This window comes from Hydra vulgaris, chromosome 03, assembly GCF_038396675.1.
Source record: "Hydra vulgaris chromosome 03, alternate assembly HydraT2T_AEP".
Taxonomy (NCBI): domain Eukaryota; kingdom Metazoa; phylum Cnidaria; class Hydrozoa; order Anthoathecata; family Hydridae; genus Hydra; species Hydra vulgaris.
The window spans coordinates 19,603,641-19,618,062 of NC_088922.1; the positions used below are offsets into that span (position 1 = coordinate 19,603,641).

Genomic DNA, 14,422 nt, shown 5'->3' on the forward strand with positions numbered 1-14,422 from the left:
TTTATTTTACTTAACTATTTAAAAAATAAAAACCTAATTATTCCTTTTATTTACTACCATTATTAGATTTTTCTGAATATTTTAAAACAGTTTTTAATAAACGCGAATAACGACTTAACACTATTTGATACGTTTCATCTGCTACTGTTGGCGAACAAACTAAAACATGATTTGAAATTACATGAACCTTTTTGACGCGAGCACAACGATATATACAACCTAAGCAAGCAGAATTACTCTCCTCTTTTATCCTATAAACAGGAACACCAAAAACATCAGACAAAACTTGCAAGATGGAGGTGTTATTTGATGCACCACCTGTTGCTATAATACGCGTTGTTGGCCCTTGCAAAATATAATAATAAAGATAATATTAAAAATTATAAAATATATGATAAATAAAAATTCTATTTTAAATTAGAAATTAATTAAAATTATTGATAAAGAGCAAAAAATTATATAATGAAAAAAGTACCAATTGCAAAACCATATTTCTCAGCATAATATCTTCTTATAAGAAACTGGCCTTCAAGAACTGCTCTTACTTCTTCTTCACTTGTAAAAAAATTTACTAACTCATCTATATCATTCCATCTATAAACACCAAGCGCCTCAGGTAGTATCTCTAACTCATGAAAGTAGAGACCGATTTTATGATTATTACCAGGTTTAGTTTTTTTCAACATCTCATTAAATGTACTCCAAGAACCACCACAATGTTGATCACAAACTATCTGTCTTGATAATGAACCGTTTTTAAAGCACAACATTGTCATAAACTCTTCATCTAAATGAACTAGTTTGTCATAGTCTCAACGCCTATTTCTGAATAAGCATAAAATCATAGCATTTTGAAAATTTACCTTGAAGTGGATTAACAAATACGCTTCCTTCTATATTTGGTTCAGCTTTATGCGTCCATAATAAAAGTGTATCACTAGTTCCCAAACTACATGCTATATCTCCACTTGTTAAATTTAATCCAGCTAATGAAGATGGATTATCTCCTGTGAATGCAACAAGTCTGCAAGTGGGAGAGAAACCAAAACGCTTGACTAAATACATTGAAATATTTCCTATAATTGTTGATGATGAAACTGGTTCTCCGAGACGCATAGCTAAGCCTGGCGCACAAGCCTATTTTAATTTTTTTAATGTGAAGATTATAAATATAAACAAAAAATAATAAAAAATAAAATATATTAAATATAACCAAGTTTGCAAAAACAAACAACAAAAAAATACACAAAAAATGTTTAAGATTTACAATGTATAATGAAAAAACTTTTAAATAATAAAGAAAATTTAAGAAAATAAGGTATACCTTTTTTAAAACCAAAACATTTATATTGCATTTATAATTATAATAAAATAATTTTTTTTAACTTGAACAAAAGTAGGCTTACAGTATGTATGCAATTAAGTTAACCACTTACATTGAGTAAGCAATCATCCCATTTCTTTGATGCAATATTTAACAAATTCATACCCGAGCCATCACTATAATCAATAGGTGCATAATGACCAAGGAACAGAGAAGCCAAAAAATTGCTAACTAGACAAATTCTTTCACAGTTCAAATAAATGTCTTCATTTGTTTGATATATTTTGGCTATTTGATTGCCTATAAACAACAGATGATATATATATATATATATATATATATATATATATATATATATATATATATATATATATATATATATATATATATATATATATATATATATGTTTGATAAAATGTAGCTGAAACCAGGGCCAGGTTTGTGACCAGGGCTGCATAAATGATGATACATCCTAAATAAACATTATTTTAATTTAAAACTCATGTTATATTTTATATATATTTATATGTATGTATAATCATCATCATCATCATCATCATCATCATCATCATCATCATCATCATCATCATCATCATCATCATCATCATCATCATCATCATCATCATCATCATCATCATCATCATCATCATCATCATCATCATCATCATCATCATCATCATCATCATCATCATCATCATCATCATCATCATCATCATCATCATCACCATCATCATCATCATCATCATCATCATCATCATCATCATCATCATCATCATCATCATCATCATCATCATCATCATCATCATTATTATTATCATTATCATCACCATCATCATCATTGACTTAGCCTCTCCTGTTTATAATTTCAAGCATATAATCTCAAACTGATGTTTGTTCATACCATATGAAATGCACTCACTCCAAGTTTTCTTACTTCAACCTTAACCTTTTTCTACTGAAGCTTCTACCTCTCTACATGGCTAAATCATTTGCGTCATCATTGCTCAACATAACCAAACTTCCTTAATATTCTCTGAAAAACCTTATCCCTTACACTTAATGTTCTTAATCTCTGTCTAAGATCAGACTTATTTTCCTGTTTGTTAGAGTCACACCACATATCTACATTGAGTGCACAGGGTAAACTATACTTCTGTGGGTTAAATGATTTTTCATGTTTAATACAATGGGATTTAAAATGCAAGTAATAACATAATCTTATTAATTGCAACAAGCACGATATTGCAGTAATATAACAAATAGTCCAAAGTTTCCTTGATTGGAACTATAGAGTTTTTCTTACTTAATCAGTAATACAATCACAGGGTTAAAGAAATAGTTTAGGTTTAAGTTAAAAATAAATATTTACAATAATAAACCTTAAAAAAAAAGACTTTATTTAGTAACTTTTGATTAATAAAATAAAAGAGCCTCATACTAGTTCAAATTTTTGTACAATTAATTACTTGTAGAATTCTAAATTCCAATTTAGGAAACTGGTTGTCTTGATTTGAACGAAATGGTAGCTTGACAAAACTGAATCTATTTCCAATAACAGTGCAGTCAATTAAAGGGAACTACAGTTAAAAATATGGAAGAGTTGTCTGTTTGTATTAACCATCAATTTATTAATTATTATTTGATCATTAATGTTTTTATAGTTAAACCATCTTCAGTTTAAACTCTTAAAGTTTGTATAAACATGTTAAAATATTGTATACCAACATATAAATAAATAGCAAACATATATGTTTATACACATACATATCCATATAATATGCCAGTATTTAATAAAAAGTAAAATTTGTTAAATTAGGAAGAGAAAAAGAATAAAGAAATGTGAGTTAATAAAGAGAGCAACAAAAATGAAGAATTTCAATTGGTACATTTCAAATAAATTTGATATTTATTAATAATTAGCCATTTGATAATTAATAATACAATCCATTTAATTGTTTTTTTGTGGAGATGTCAAAACTTTAATTGTTTTTTTTTGGTGGAGATGTCAAAACTTTAAAAATTATTTTGCAAGTTTTACTTTCATAAATAGTAATGATCTAGAATCAAGATGACAACCTGATTTCATTAGCTTTAGTGTAAGTCAAACTTGGTTTTGTTTGTCTTTATTATACAAAGAATGCAGGTATTTCAATAACACGGTTTCTTGTTTGTAATTATAACATAGAATTAAATGATTTTATAGATTTTTTAGGGTGGAAGGTTAAAATTTATATATATTTTTGCTTGAATCGTTGTAAGCATGAAGTATAATTATATTTAAATGACCTAGTAACATCTTAAAATATTTGTTGATTTAAAATTAAAATATTTGTTGTACTTAGGTCACAAATAATAGTCAATTGAATCAAGGTGGACTAAGCTATCTGTTTGTAAAATCCAGCAGGACTTTACAAATACATAGCTATAGTCCACTTTTCAGGCACCATTTTTGTTACAAGGTAAATACAAATTTTCCCATCTTTTTCAACTAACTTTTTTACCTTACAACATAAGAAACTGGTACTTAATAATTAAAACTTTGAACTAAAGCTTTTATTGTATCTGATCTTATTGTCGACAAATAGGGCCTTTAAATTAACAATAAAATCAACCTAGTTTTGATTGTAATACATTTTAATGTGCGATGAGGTAAAATGGGGTAGTTTCAATAGGGTAAAATGGGTTTCTTGCTTATTTTGCTTTAACTTTTTAACTCTTAAATCATGTAATTATACACATATAATGCTTCTAGCTTAATTGTAATTTTATTCAATGAAATGGACAAATAGACCTCAGTCTTCTCTGTTTAAATCTTAATGCAAGCGCACAAAAAAGCGCTGGTTGGATGGTTATTTTTAGGCTGGCATGCGCCATTTTAAAAATTCTTTTTTATTTGCTATTTAAATTAAAATAAAAACAGCGAAAAGAACACTTTGAATAAATTATTAAATTAAAAAAAGAAGGGCAAAATGAATGTTTTATTTAATGTAGACAAATTATTTTTATCTAAATTTTAGATAAAATAATTTTTATTTAAATTCTACAGTTTGTTTTTTCACAAAAACTACAATTAAATATAGATTTTAAATGTATAAATTGGCTTCTACTCTTACATTCTTAAAGATTTTAATATCAATAATAGTTTTTCACATTATCTTAATGAAGTTGTAACATTTGTAAATAATTGTGGCAATTTTTAGAATGGAAAAGCTAGATTATGCAAAAACCTGCAAAAATATGTCTTGCATATTCTTTGCAAAATTATTATTTGTGCAACAATGTATGTGTAATAAATGAAACTTTTGTCAACTGTTTGGTATTTTTGTGACTCTGACTCATTTTTATACATCAATTAGTAATTTTAACTAAAAATATTTGAACTTTGGTAAAAATGGGAAAAGCTAAAGATATATCAAACAAAAAAATTTCAATAATATCTGCTTCATTAAAACATTAAAATCACTCCCAAAGAAAAATTGCAAACTTAGTTAAAGTTTCTGTGATGACAGTAAGCAAAATTAAGGGTAAACTTGATAAAAAAAAAAACCTGTACAAAGTGCCTGAATTGGAAATTGTGGGAGGCCATGCATCACCACCCTGAGAGATGAACGGGCAATTCATTACATTTGTGTTAAAAACCAAAGAAAAAGTACAAAAGCAGTTACTAAAATCATACAAGAAACCAGTATCAAGATTTCTAACAAAACTATAAGGCATTGAATAGCAGAACTGGGGTTTAAATGCTACAGGCCTTCGAGGAAACCTAAACTTATGTCAGCAATAAAATTAAAATGCTTCACTTAGGCTAAACAACACCAACATATCTCTGCTGAAAATTGGGAAAATGTAAATAAATACTTATTTAACTGTTTATTACAACAGCATCACTGATTAAAACATTTATATGAGTTTTTATATTATTATTTTTATGTTTTCAGGTGTGTTTCACAGATGAGTCTCAATTTGAAATATTAATGGATAATTCTTCTTTTGTTAGACAAAGGAAAGAAGATAAATATAGCTCAGACTGTGTTATGGAGACGGTAAAACACCTTCTAAAGGTGATGGTGTGATCAGTTGTAAGTGGTAAGGGCAGTAGCCTTCTTTATATAGTTGAAGGGATGAAAAACCAGAATAAATATAAAAGTATTAGCTACCAAATTATTTCCTCATGATTGGTTTCCTGATGCATATAAATGCATCTTTATGCATGATTCTGCCCAATGCCATAAAGCTAAATCAGTGACAAGACGTTTAGAGTGAAAAAATGTTACTGTCTTACCATGGCCTAGCAATTCTCCCAACTTATACCTAATAGAGAATGCCTGGGAACTTTTAAAGCGGATAATTGGGCATGACACTAAAACCAAAAAAAAAACTCTCATAGATTCACAAAATAATCCCTGGCATAATGATCAGGAATTAAAAGCAAATGTAAAGAATTGCATCTAAAGTATACCAAGAAGGATACAAGCAGTAATTGATGCAAAAGGCGCCCAAACAATATACTAAAAAATATTTTGTATTATGAGTTTTTATAAATAAATGCTAAAAAATAGTTACAGTGTTTAAATAAGTGTTTTACTTTTTAAAAAAATTTAAGCTAGTAGCACTAATATTTATATAAAAATTTAACATAAGAATATGTAAAAAAGCTTATAATGGTTAATACAATATTTTTTGCAAGTGTAACTAATAATATGACCGTCCACTGTAGATAAAATAATTTTTATTTAAATTCTAGTTAAAATAATTAAAATAAAAGCAACAATAAAAAAAAAAAACGTTTTACATAATTATTAAACAAAAGAATTAAAATGATTTAAAATTAGACATCAAAACGAAAGCTTTATTGAAGTTCTAAATTTAATGAATTAAAATAAAAATAGCAACAAAAAAAAGGAAAAAAAAAAGCAATTGTTTACATTCTAAACAAAGTAATTACATTAAAAACAGTAAAACAAATGTTTATTTGAATTCTAAATAAAATAATTTGAATAAAAACAGTTTTTAAATAAGACATTAAATTAAAAAAGTACTTGATGAACAAAAAAGATTTGATGCAATTTAAAAGAAAAAAAAAAAACACGCTTTTTTTCTAAAACCTATCTTTTGGAAACAGAAACAACATTTTTACACATTTTCCTCTCATTATGCTGACAACTAAGAGGTGTGGAAATTCAAAAAAATTGGCAAATTATTCTAGAATATATTTAATGAACAAAAAGTAAATGGAAAGTGAAATCAATTGATTAAATCATCCAATAACAAATTTTAAATTGCAAATATTTATATGCACTTTGCAGAGTATGATTACAATCATTTATATAATTATAATCATTACTTCATTTATTTATAAATATTTCTTTTACACTTATAATATTATTATGATTTCTTTGTTGATAAAATTGTAATTAAATAAATAGTACTAAAATTAATTTATAATTTAATATAATTTAATAAATAAGTTGCTAAGTTACTAATTAAATAAGTAAGTTTCTTAAAGGAATTACTTAACTAATAAATAAATATCAATCAATATATATTTTTCACAAAAGAAAAATACCATTAATAATATAGTATAAATATTACAATAATATTTTTGTGAAGGACAATGCAAATAGTAAAAAACTAATTTGAAGCAGAGACCTTGTAAGAAAATGAACATACAAAATAATAATCTAATGGTATAATTAAAAAATAATAATAATAACAATAATAATAATAATAATATAACAGACAAACACAAAACAGCAACTAAAGAACAAAAAGGGTTGCCAGGCGCCCAGCTTTTATAGAGGAGAATACAGCACCAAACCTGTAAAAATTATTTTTTTTACTGTGTTCTTCTTCGTAAAAGCAGGACATCTGGCAACCCTATCTATATATAATAATAATAATAACAATAATAACAATAATAATAACAATAATAATAAAAATAATAATAACAATAATAATAACAATAATAATAAAAATAATAATAACAATAATAATAAAAATAATAATAACAATAATAATAACAATAATAATAACAATAATAATAACAATAGTAATAACAATAACAATAATAACTGATTAAAAAATGAAGTATTCAATAATAGTATTTAATAGTATGAGTAGTAGGAGAAAAATAAGTATTACAAAGTAAAGTCAAAATTTATGGAATTAGAGTAAGATAATAGAATGAAAAAAAAATACTAATACTCACTAAATATATAATATAAATACTAATAAATATAAATATAGTAATAAATGCTAAATATTGAAATAATAATTTAATGAAGAGTAGACATTAAGTATGGTAATGATACTACTTTATTTTATGAGTAGATGTAAAGATATTGTTTAATTTAACTTAAAAAAGCAGATCATGAATTCAAGTTTTCAGTTTTTATGAAGTGGGGTTCTACTAGTTCAATTGGTGCATTATTTTATTATGCAACTGTGTTTGACAAATAAACTTTATGATGATGAGGATCTAAGGTGATAGGAGTGTTTGCTACTGGTTTGGGAGAAGAAAGGAAGGAAAAGCATTAGGGAGTCTACCATGCATGTAATCCCATACTAAGATACAATTCATAAGTTTGATTTTGTCATGTAGTTTTAAAACCTGTGATAAATTATATAACAATAAGACATTGGCAAAACGGCCATTCTGAAAGTAGGCAATTTTAATGGCTTTATTTTGAAGGAAAGAAATTTTTTTTAAGGATTGATTTTTAGTTCCAGCATAATTCCGAGATACTTTACTAATTTTAAAGAAGTTAATACCTCTCTCCATTAAGAAGTCTTTCCATTAATATAAACTTCTGCTTTGCTTGTTAGTTTTTTTTAATAACTATTTTTTTGATTTCTTTGAAGTTTGAATTTGATTTTTTTGAAGTTTTAAAGACTACTATTTGGGTTTTTTTAGTAAGATTTTGTTAGCTTCCAGCCAGTTAAGAACTGATGAAATAGCCTCATTGGTTTTATTTTGAAATTGTCAACAGTCTCTAACTAAAAACTATACAAGTCAACAAAAAAAAAAAATTTTTTCTGGTTCCGAGCAAACAATTTGTTTTTTGTATAGCATTTCTCATTTTGATTTCAAATATGCAACTCATTTTTTACCACCATGTCAAGTTGTAAAGATATTTAGATTCAAATCATTAGTATTTGGGGTAAAGTCTCTAATATTTTCGAGAAAAAAGTTATTCAAAAGAATGTCAACCTGGGTCTCAAAAGAAGCATATTTTCATAGAGATTTTAGAAAACAAATATTTTTCCTTAAAATTTATTGACAAAAAAATTATGTGAAAAATGCTAAAGACTCTTAAAAATTTTTAACAGAATGTTATTCAGCAATAATATAAAAAATACTTATTTTTATTACAAATGAATAACATTTTTAAAATCTCTATGAAAATACGCTTCTTTTGAGACCCAGGTTGACATACTTTTGAAGATCCCTGTTATTGTTTATATTAAACATCAAAATATACAATTTTAGTCCATGATAAGTTCTTATAGGTTTTTGCAGTGAGGAAATTCATTTTTTGTAACAAAACTAAGCTTGACTACTCTGATAAAAATGTTATTACCTGTTGTGAACTTGTTAACTATAATGCCTTATGTGTGGTGCGAAGGAATTACCAAGTGACGTGAAAAAATTATCAAAGTGCACAAAAGAATTATCAAAAGAATATTTGCAATAAATCAAATCATTTATCAATCTGAAACTTTTTAAAAACAATTTACAAGGAAGGCAATGATTTTAAAAAGAGTAACAGAGTAATTGAATAGTAATAATGATAGAGTTATAGAGTAAAAGTGATAGATTGAAAAGCAAGCTATAATTACTATTTTAAAAGTCGCGTTGTGCAATTTATAATTGCTTAAATGAAACATTTTACTAGTTATCTTGTGGTGCATTCTCAGCAATATAATATTTTCAATATGTGAAAGACAAAATTTGATGCAATGCAACAACTTTTGTATTCATCCTGGCAACCAAGGTAGCAAGTTGAAGCAGTCAATTTTGTAATCATATATTTCTACGCATATTGGAGTATTTTGTAGAGTTGGTTATATAGCACCAATGTTTGTCATTACATTTAAAAAGATAAAGTTTTGTTTGTATGAAAAATAAAAAAAAAGTGAAGTAAAAATGTAAAAAGGTACACAAAGAAAAAACAAAAAATAAACAATTTATTATTTGATAATAAATAAAAAATTGCATAAATGTATAGAAATATATAAAATTTCACAAGCATAAATCTATCCTGAAAATACTAAATGTTACAATCTAGCAAACATTACTAATTACAACTTGCATCTAAATCTTTTAATAGCTTGAATATTACCTGTGAACCTTTTAAAAGCTCGAGATCCTGTAAGTTTTGCTAATTGGATACTGCCACCAACTGCATCTTCCAACTGTGAACATTGTTTAGCTGTACTACAATCCATCCAGACAGGAACTTCCAGTGGTTCAAAACATTCCTGAGCAAACAATTACTAAATATATTCAAGGATATAATTTTTTTTAATCCTACCTCCATAGCCATTTTACAATTTAAAAATATAGCTTAATGACATAAATTGTGATGTATAAATAAAGTTTATTCATGACAGTTATGGAGTAAAAATATAGCTTTGTGACATCAGTTGTGATGTATAAATAAGGTTTATTGATGAAAGTTGTGCAGTAAAAATGTAGTTTTGTGACATCAATTGTGATGTATAAATGAAGTTTATTTATGACAGTTGTGGAGTAAAAATATAGCCTTGTGGCATCAGTTATAATGTATAAATACAGTTTTGGGATGTCAGCAGTAGCCTAATTAAATACTTACTGAGTTTAAAAAAATTTTATTAGTCATTTTCCTAATTAGAGAAGATAATATTGTGTGTCAGGTACAGGCTGTTGTCGATACCTCTCTTTGTGACTAAAACACCTGAATTTAATGTTAGTTCTTAGGGATGGAAGAGCTCATAAATATGAAAAACTAAAAAAACAAACAGATTAATGTCAGAAAATCATAATGAACAATCAGCAATGATCCATTGAAACTCAAATTTTGTTTAGAACTTAGAATTAAAGACCTTACTAATGATGATAGAGAAATAATAAAATGGAGAACTGGGCTACCAGTAATCATACAAATGTCTAATAAACAACTTATTTTCACTATTGAGTTGTTTATTTAAATCACTATGAAACTAAAGTAATATGATGCTGTAATCCATATATTACCGATAAAATGTTACTATATTGCCAAAAATTATTTATAGCAGCAACAACTTTTATTTCATAATTTTGCATATTGAAAGTGTTGAAAGTTAAAATAATTAGATTATTCACAGATAAGTTCTAATTCTTCCATATTTTTAGATTATTTTTAGCTAAGCTTTGAAAGTACAGAATAAGACATCAGGTTTCAAATTTAGATTCCTTTGTTAAAATTTTTATAGATAATAATTTAAAATGTTTATTTTATTGGCAGTCTTTGTGAAATCAACTTTAATACAGCAAAATCTCTAAGCAATAATGACAATCGTAGAATCAGTAAAAGCTGTCCAAAATTCAGATCAAATGAAAAATCAGAAGAAGACAAAATAAAATCAATAACTGAATGTGTGTGTGTATGTGTGTGTGTATAAATAGCAAGAATATACATAATTATATAGTATATAATATATTATCCATTATATCTTACTATCAAGTACCAGCTCTTTTCTACCACTAGAACTTTATTTTTCAAAAATAAGGCACTATAAAATCCACAATGATAGGCCTGGTAGAAAAAAAATATGTGAGGAGAGGAGGGGGGGGGGGGAGGGTATAGTAAAACAGCTTTACTTTTTTCACATATGGAATTATCTATTTAAACCTCAATAAAATATATTTAACCTTAAAAAATTTCCAAATTTGTAACAAACTCATTCATTATTTATTTGAACTTTCTAAGCAAGACCTATATTTTTTTTAATTTGACGCTTTAAACAGCCAATGGTTAATAATTTAAAAAATCAACCTGTAACTGATCAACTAAGGTTTCATGCACATTTAGATTAGCTAAAGTAATTTCTGAGGATTTTTTCCAGAATACTGAGCCATGTTGCTGTGCAGATCCAGTGATCATTTCAATTTCTTTTAAGGACAACTCACTTTCTGCCAATTTCATCAAAATTATATCTAAAGCTTTAACCCACACGAGTACAGGTGAAGTAACTGTTTCTCCATCGTTATGCCGATGTACACCATTTTGAGTATTAAACTCTTTTAATTCTGAATCAAACCTAAAAAAATATGTTTTGAAATAATAAAAAAAGCTTATTAAATAAATTTAGCACAATTAATTGAACTGGTGAAACAAAATACTTAATGGAATCTTTCCATACAATATCCAGCCTTTCATCAGCAACAATAACACTCAATGATTGAGTACTTAAATCTAAACCAAGATATTTTCCGACCATTTTGTTTTTTGTTCTTTATTATCATTAAAAAAAAAAATCAAAATGTTTTTATTAAAAAATTCAATAGCAAAATCCAGGAATTAGAACATAGAAAGAATTTGAAATAAATAAATATGTAAATATATATATGAAGGGCTTATTGTGAAATAATGACAAGCCACACTTTTTTCAAAAATGAGTTATTATCATTTTTATAATCATAAAAAGTATTCGCAATAGCCAAAAAGATATTAAGGCACAATTCTTAAAATTGGAGCTATAATTATAAAATCATCTTACTGTAAGCACTGATTTTATAGATTTAAAAAAAACTTAAAAGTCATTTTTCTCAAATATTTGTTTTTGTGGCTTGTCATTGTTTCACAATAAGCCCTTCATATTATACTACATCATACTATATATTATATTAGCTAACAGCTATATAATAAAATAAAAGCTAATAGGTAGAATATGCAAATTTATTTTAAACAACCACCACTACTATACTATTAATGAACTTACACTTTGTTTTAAGGCCTACTTCTAAACAAATATATACATATATACAATAAAAAACTCTTAAAAAACAAAATCTCTCAAAAACTTTCTTCACAACTAACAATACTTTTAAAACTATTTAAAAAAACCTTGACTTTTAAAATCCTTATAATATCTTTTAATCTAACTCCATAATAAAATATATGATAAACATCAATTATTAACTAATTTCATCTAAAGATACCATCTTCAAGAATAGTAATTCTTTCACCCAACACATCAAACTCCCATTGCATTAGACTTTTTATAAAATCTTGATGTGGACATGCAGAGTTCTGATAAGTTTTAAGTGTGACAAAAGCTTTCTTTAAAGAAACCTTATAACAATAAATCATATAACAAAGCACAATTGTTACAGAGCGACTAATTCCCAAGTTTGAGTAAATGAGTAACCTATGCTTGTTTTTTTTATGTTCATCAATAAAAGAACAGGTTGTTTGAAAATAATCATAAATATTTTCACCAACCTCATCTTTAACAGGAATGTGAAGTAATTGTGGCAAAGACTCATCGTCATTCTTCAAATACAAATTATTTGACTCTATAGTAACATTGATATAAGCTTTTATCTTCAGATCATAATTAACATTTTTATTCAAAGCTTGTTTAGTTGTTCCAAGAAACAAGAAACCATTTTCTATTTCCAATGGATAAACTATCATGTGAGAAATGTCACGTTGAGTATATAAAACTTTTTTAGTACACAAGAAAGGGTATAATGCACTAAAATCTTCAAAGCCACCTTTAACCAACATCACTTCATTTTTGCTTATCATATTCCAAATAGCTTTTGCACAACTTATACCTGAGCTTGCTTCTTTTAAAGATGATGTTTTATTATCCATTATAACTATATGTTTAATGGAGCTATGATCAATATTAAAAGGAAACATGTAACACCCATGACCATCAAACGAAATGTGAAAAGATGTTATAATATGACTTTCAGAATATTCTTTTAGATTCCGTGTGTCATAAAGAATAAGATAATGTTCACCATTGACACAAGACTTATCACCAATACTTTGATTGAGGAGATTAAAAAGTTCAATAGGCTCAATTAGTTTTATACCATTCATCTGAAATGAAATAATAAATATATAATTATTACTAATATAAGTAAGGAAATAATACACGATGCACGTATATAAGGGTACTTATATTATTACTACTACTACTACTACTACTACTACTACTACTACTACTACTACTACTACTACTACTACTACTACTACTACTACTACTACTACTACTACTACTACTACTGCTGCTGCTGCTGCTGCTGCTGCTGCTACTACTACTAATACTATTTTATTAATTTAAACAAAATAATGCTATTATAAAATAGCTCGAGCTTCCAAGCCAAATTTTAGGATAGTTGCATGCCTTTGCATGCTATGTTTACTAAATTTGTATGCTTATGCATGTTCTTAATTTTATATATAGCAAATGGATTTATAATTAGATATTATCTGGATTTTTTTACATCATATAAAATATAAAGGGAAACTGATGTCTAAATAATCTATTTCATATTGTTGGAAAATGTTTGACGCATTATTTAGAAAAAACAGTATATTGAATGTAGCATTATAAAACAGTACTTTATACACATATTGTTTACTATAAAATATTTCAAACATTTTTATTATACCTTTTTTAATAATCTTTAAAAACATGAAAAGTTTAAATTGTTTTTAAATTACTAAATAGCCTGCTTCAAAATCAAAAACCAAAAATAGAACGATATATTATTAAAGAAAATAAAAATGTTTTGATCAATTCTACACCCAAAAATGAATGTTGACATGAATGTTAAAACACTTATTATTAAAAGTTTGATTTCAGTTTTAATAACATTGACTTTACATTAAAACAAATATGTTTCATTTATAATTTACAATAAAAACTAAGGTACTTTGTACATATATTTCAAAATTTATACAACTTTAAATTTTTAAAGTTTGTTTTTCATGTTTTTCAGTAAATTTAGCAATCAAATCAGTTACATCAACTAAATTAGCACAATCTTCACAACTGGCACCATCATTGAAAAAAAAAGTGATACACTGAAGGTTATTTTACAATAACTGCAGTAA

At 26.1% G+C, this 14,422-nt stretch overlaps 2 protein-coding genes across 3 annotated transcripts; both read right to left on the minus strand.

The window, feature by feature from the left end:
- On the minus strand, window positions 1-11,822 carry LOC100203317 (xylulose kinase). Of its 2 annotated transcripts, none has more exons than XM_065792587.1 (7): window positions 11,709-11,822; window positions 11,342-11,606; window positions 9,668-9,806; window positions 1,437-1,624; window positions 864-1,137; window positions 476-787; window positions 1-345 (listed from the first exon to the last, which is right to left on the minus strand). In XM_065792587.1, exons 1-7 carry the CDS (start codon window positions 11,723-11,725, stop codon window positions 47-49), a joined length of 1,494 nt encoding a protein of 497 aa, XP_065648659.1. In that variant the 5' UTR covers window positions 11,726-11,822; the 3' UTR covers window positions 1-46. The 2 variants fall into 2 exon arrangements, with proteins under 2 accessions (XP_065648659.1, XP_065648658.1); XM_065792586.1 differs by having other exon boundaries at window positions 11,689-11,822.
- A 283-nt stretch (window positions 11,823-12,105) lies between these two features.
- Window positions 12,106-13,429, minus strand: LOC100198507 (serine/threonine/tyrosine-interacting-like protein 1). The gene has a single exon (XM_065792588.1). It carries the CDS (start codon window positions 13,400-13,402, stop codon window positions 12,494-12,496), a length of 909 nt encoding a protein of 302 aa, XP_065648660.1. The 5' UTR covers window positions 13,403-13,429; the 3' UTR covers window positions 12,106-12,493.
- Between the last annotated feature and the right edge of the window lie 993 nt (window positions 13,430-14,422).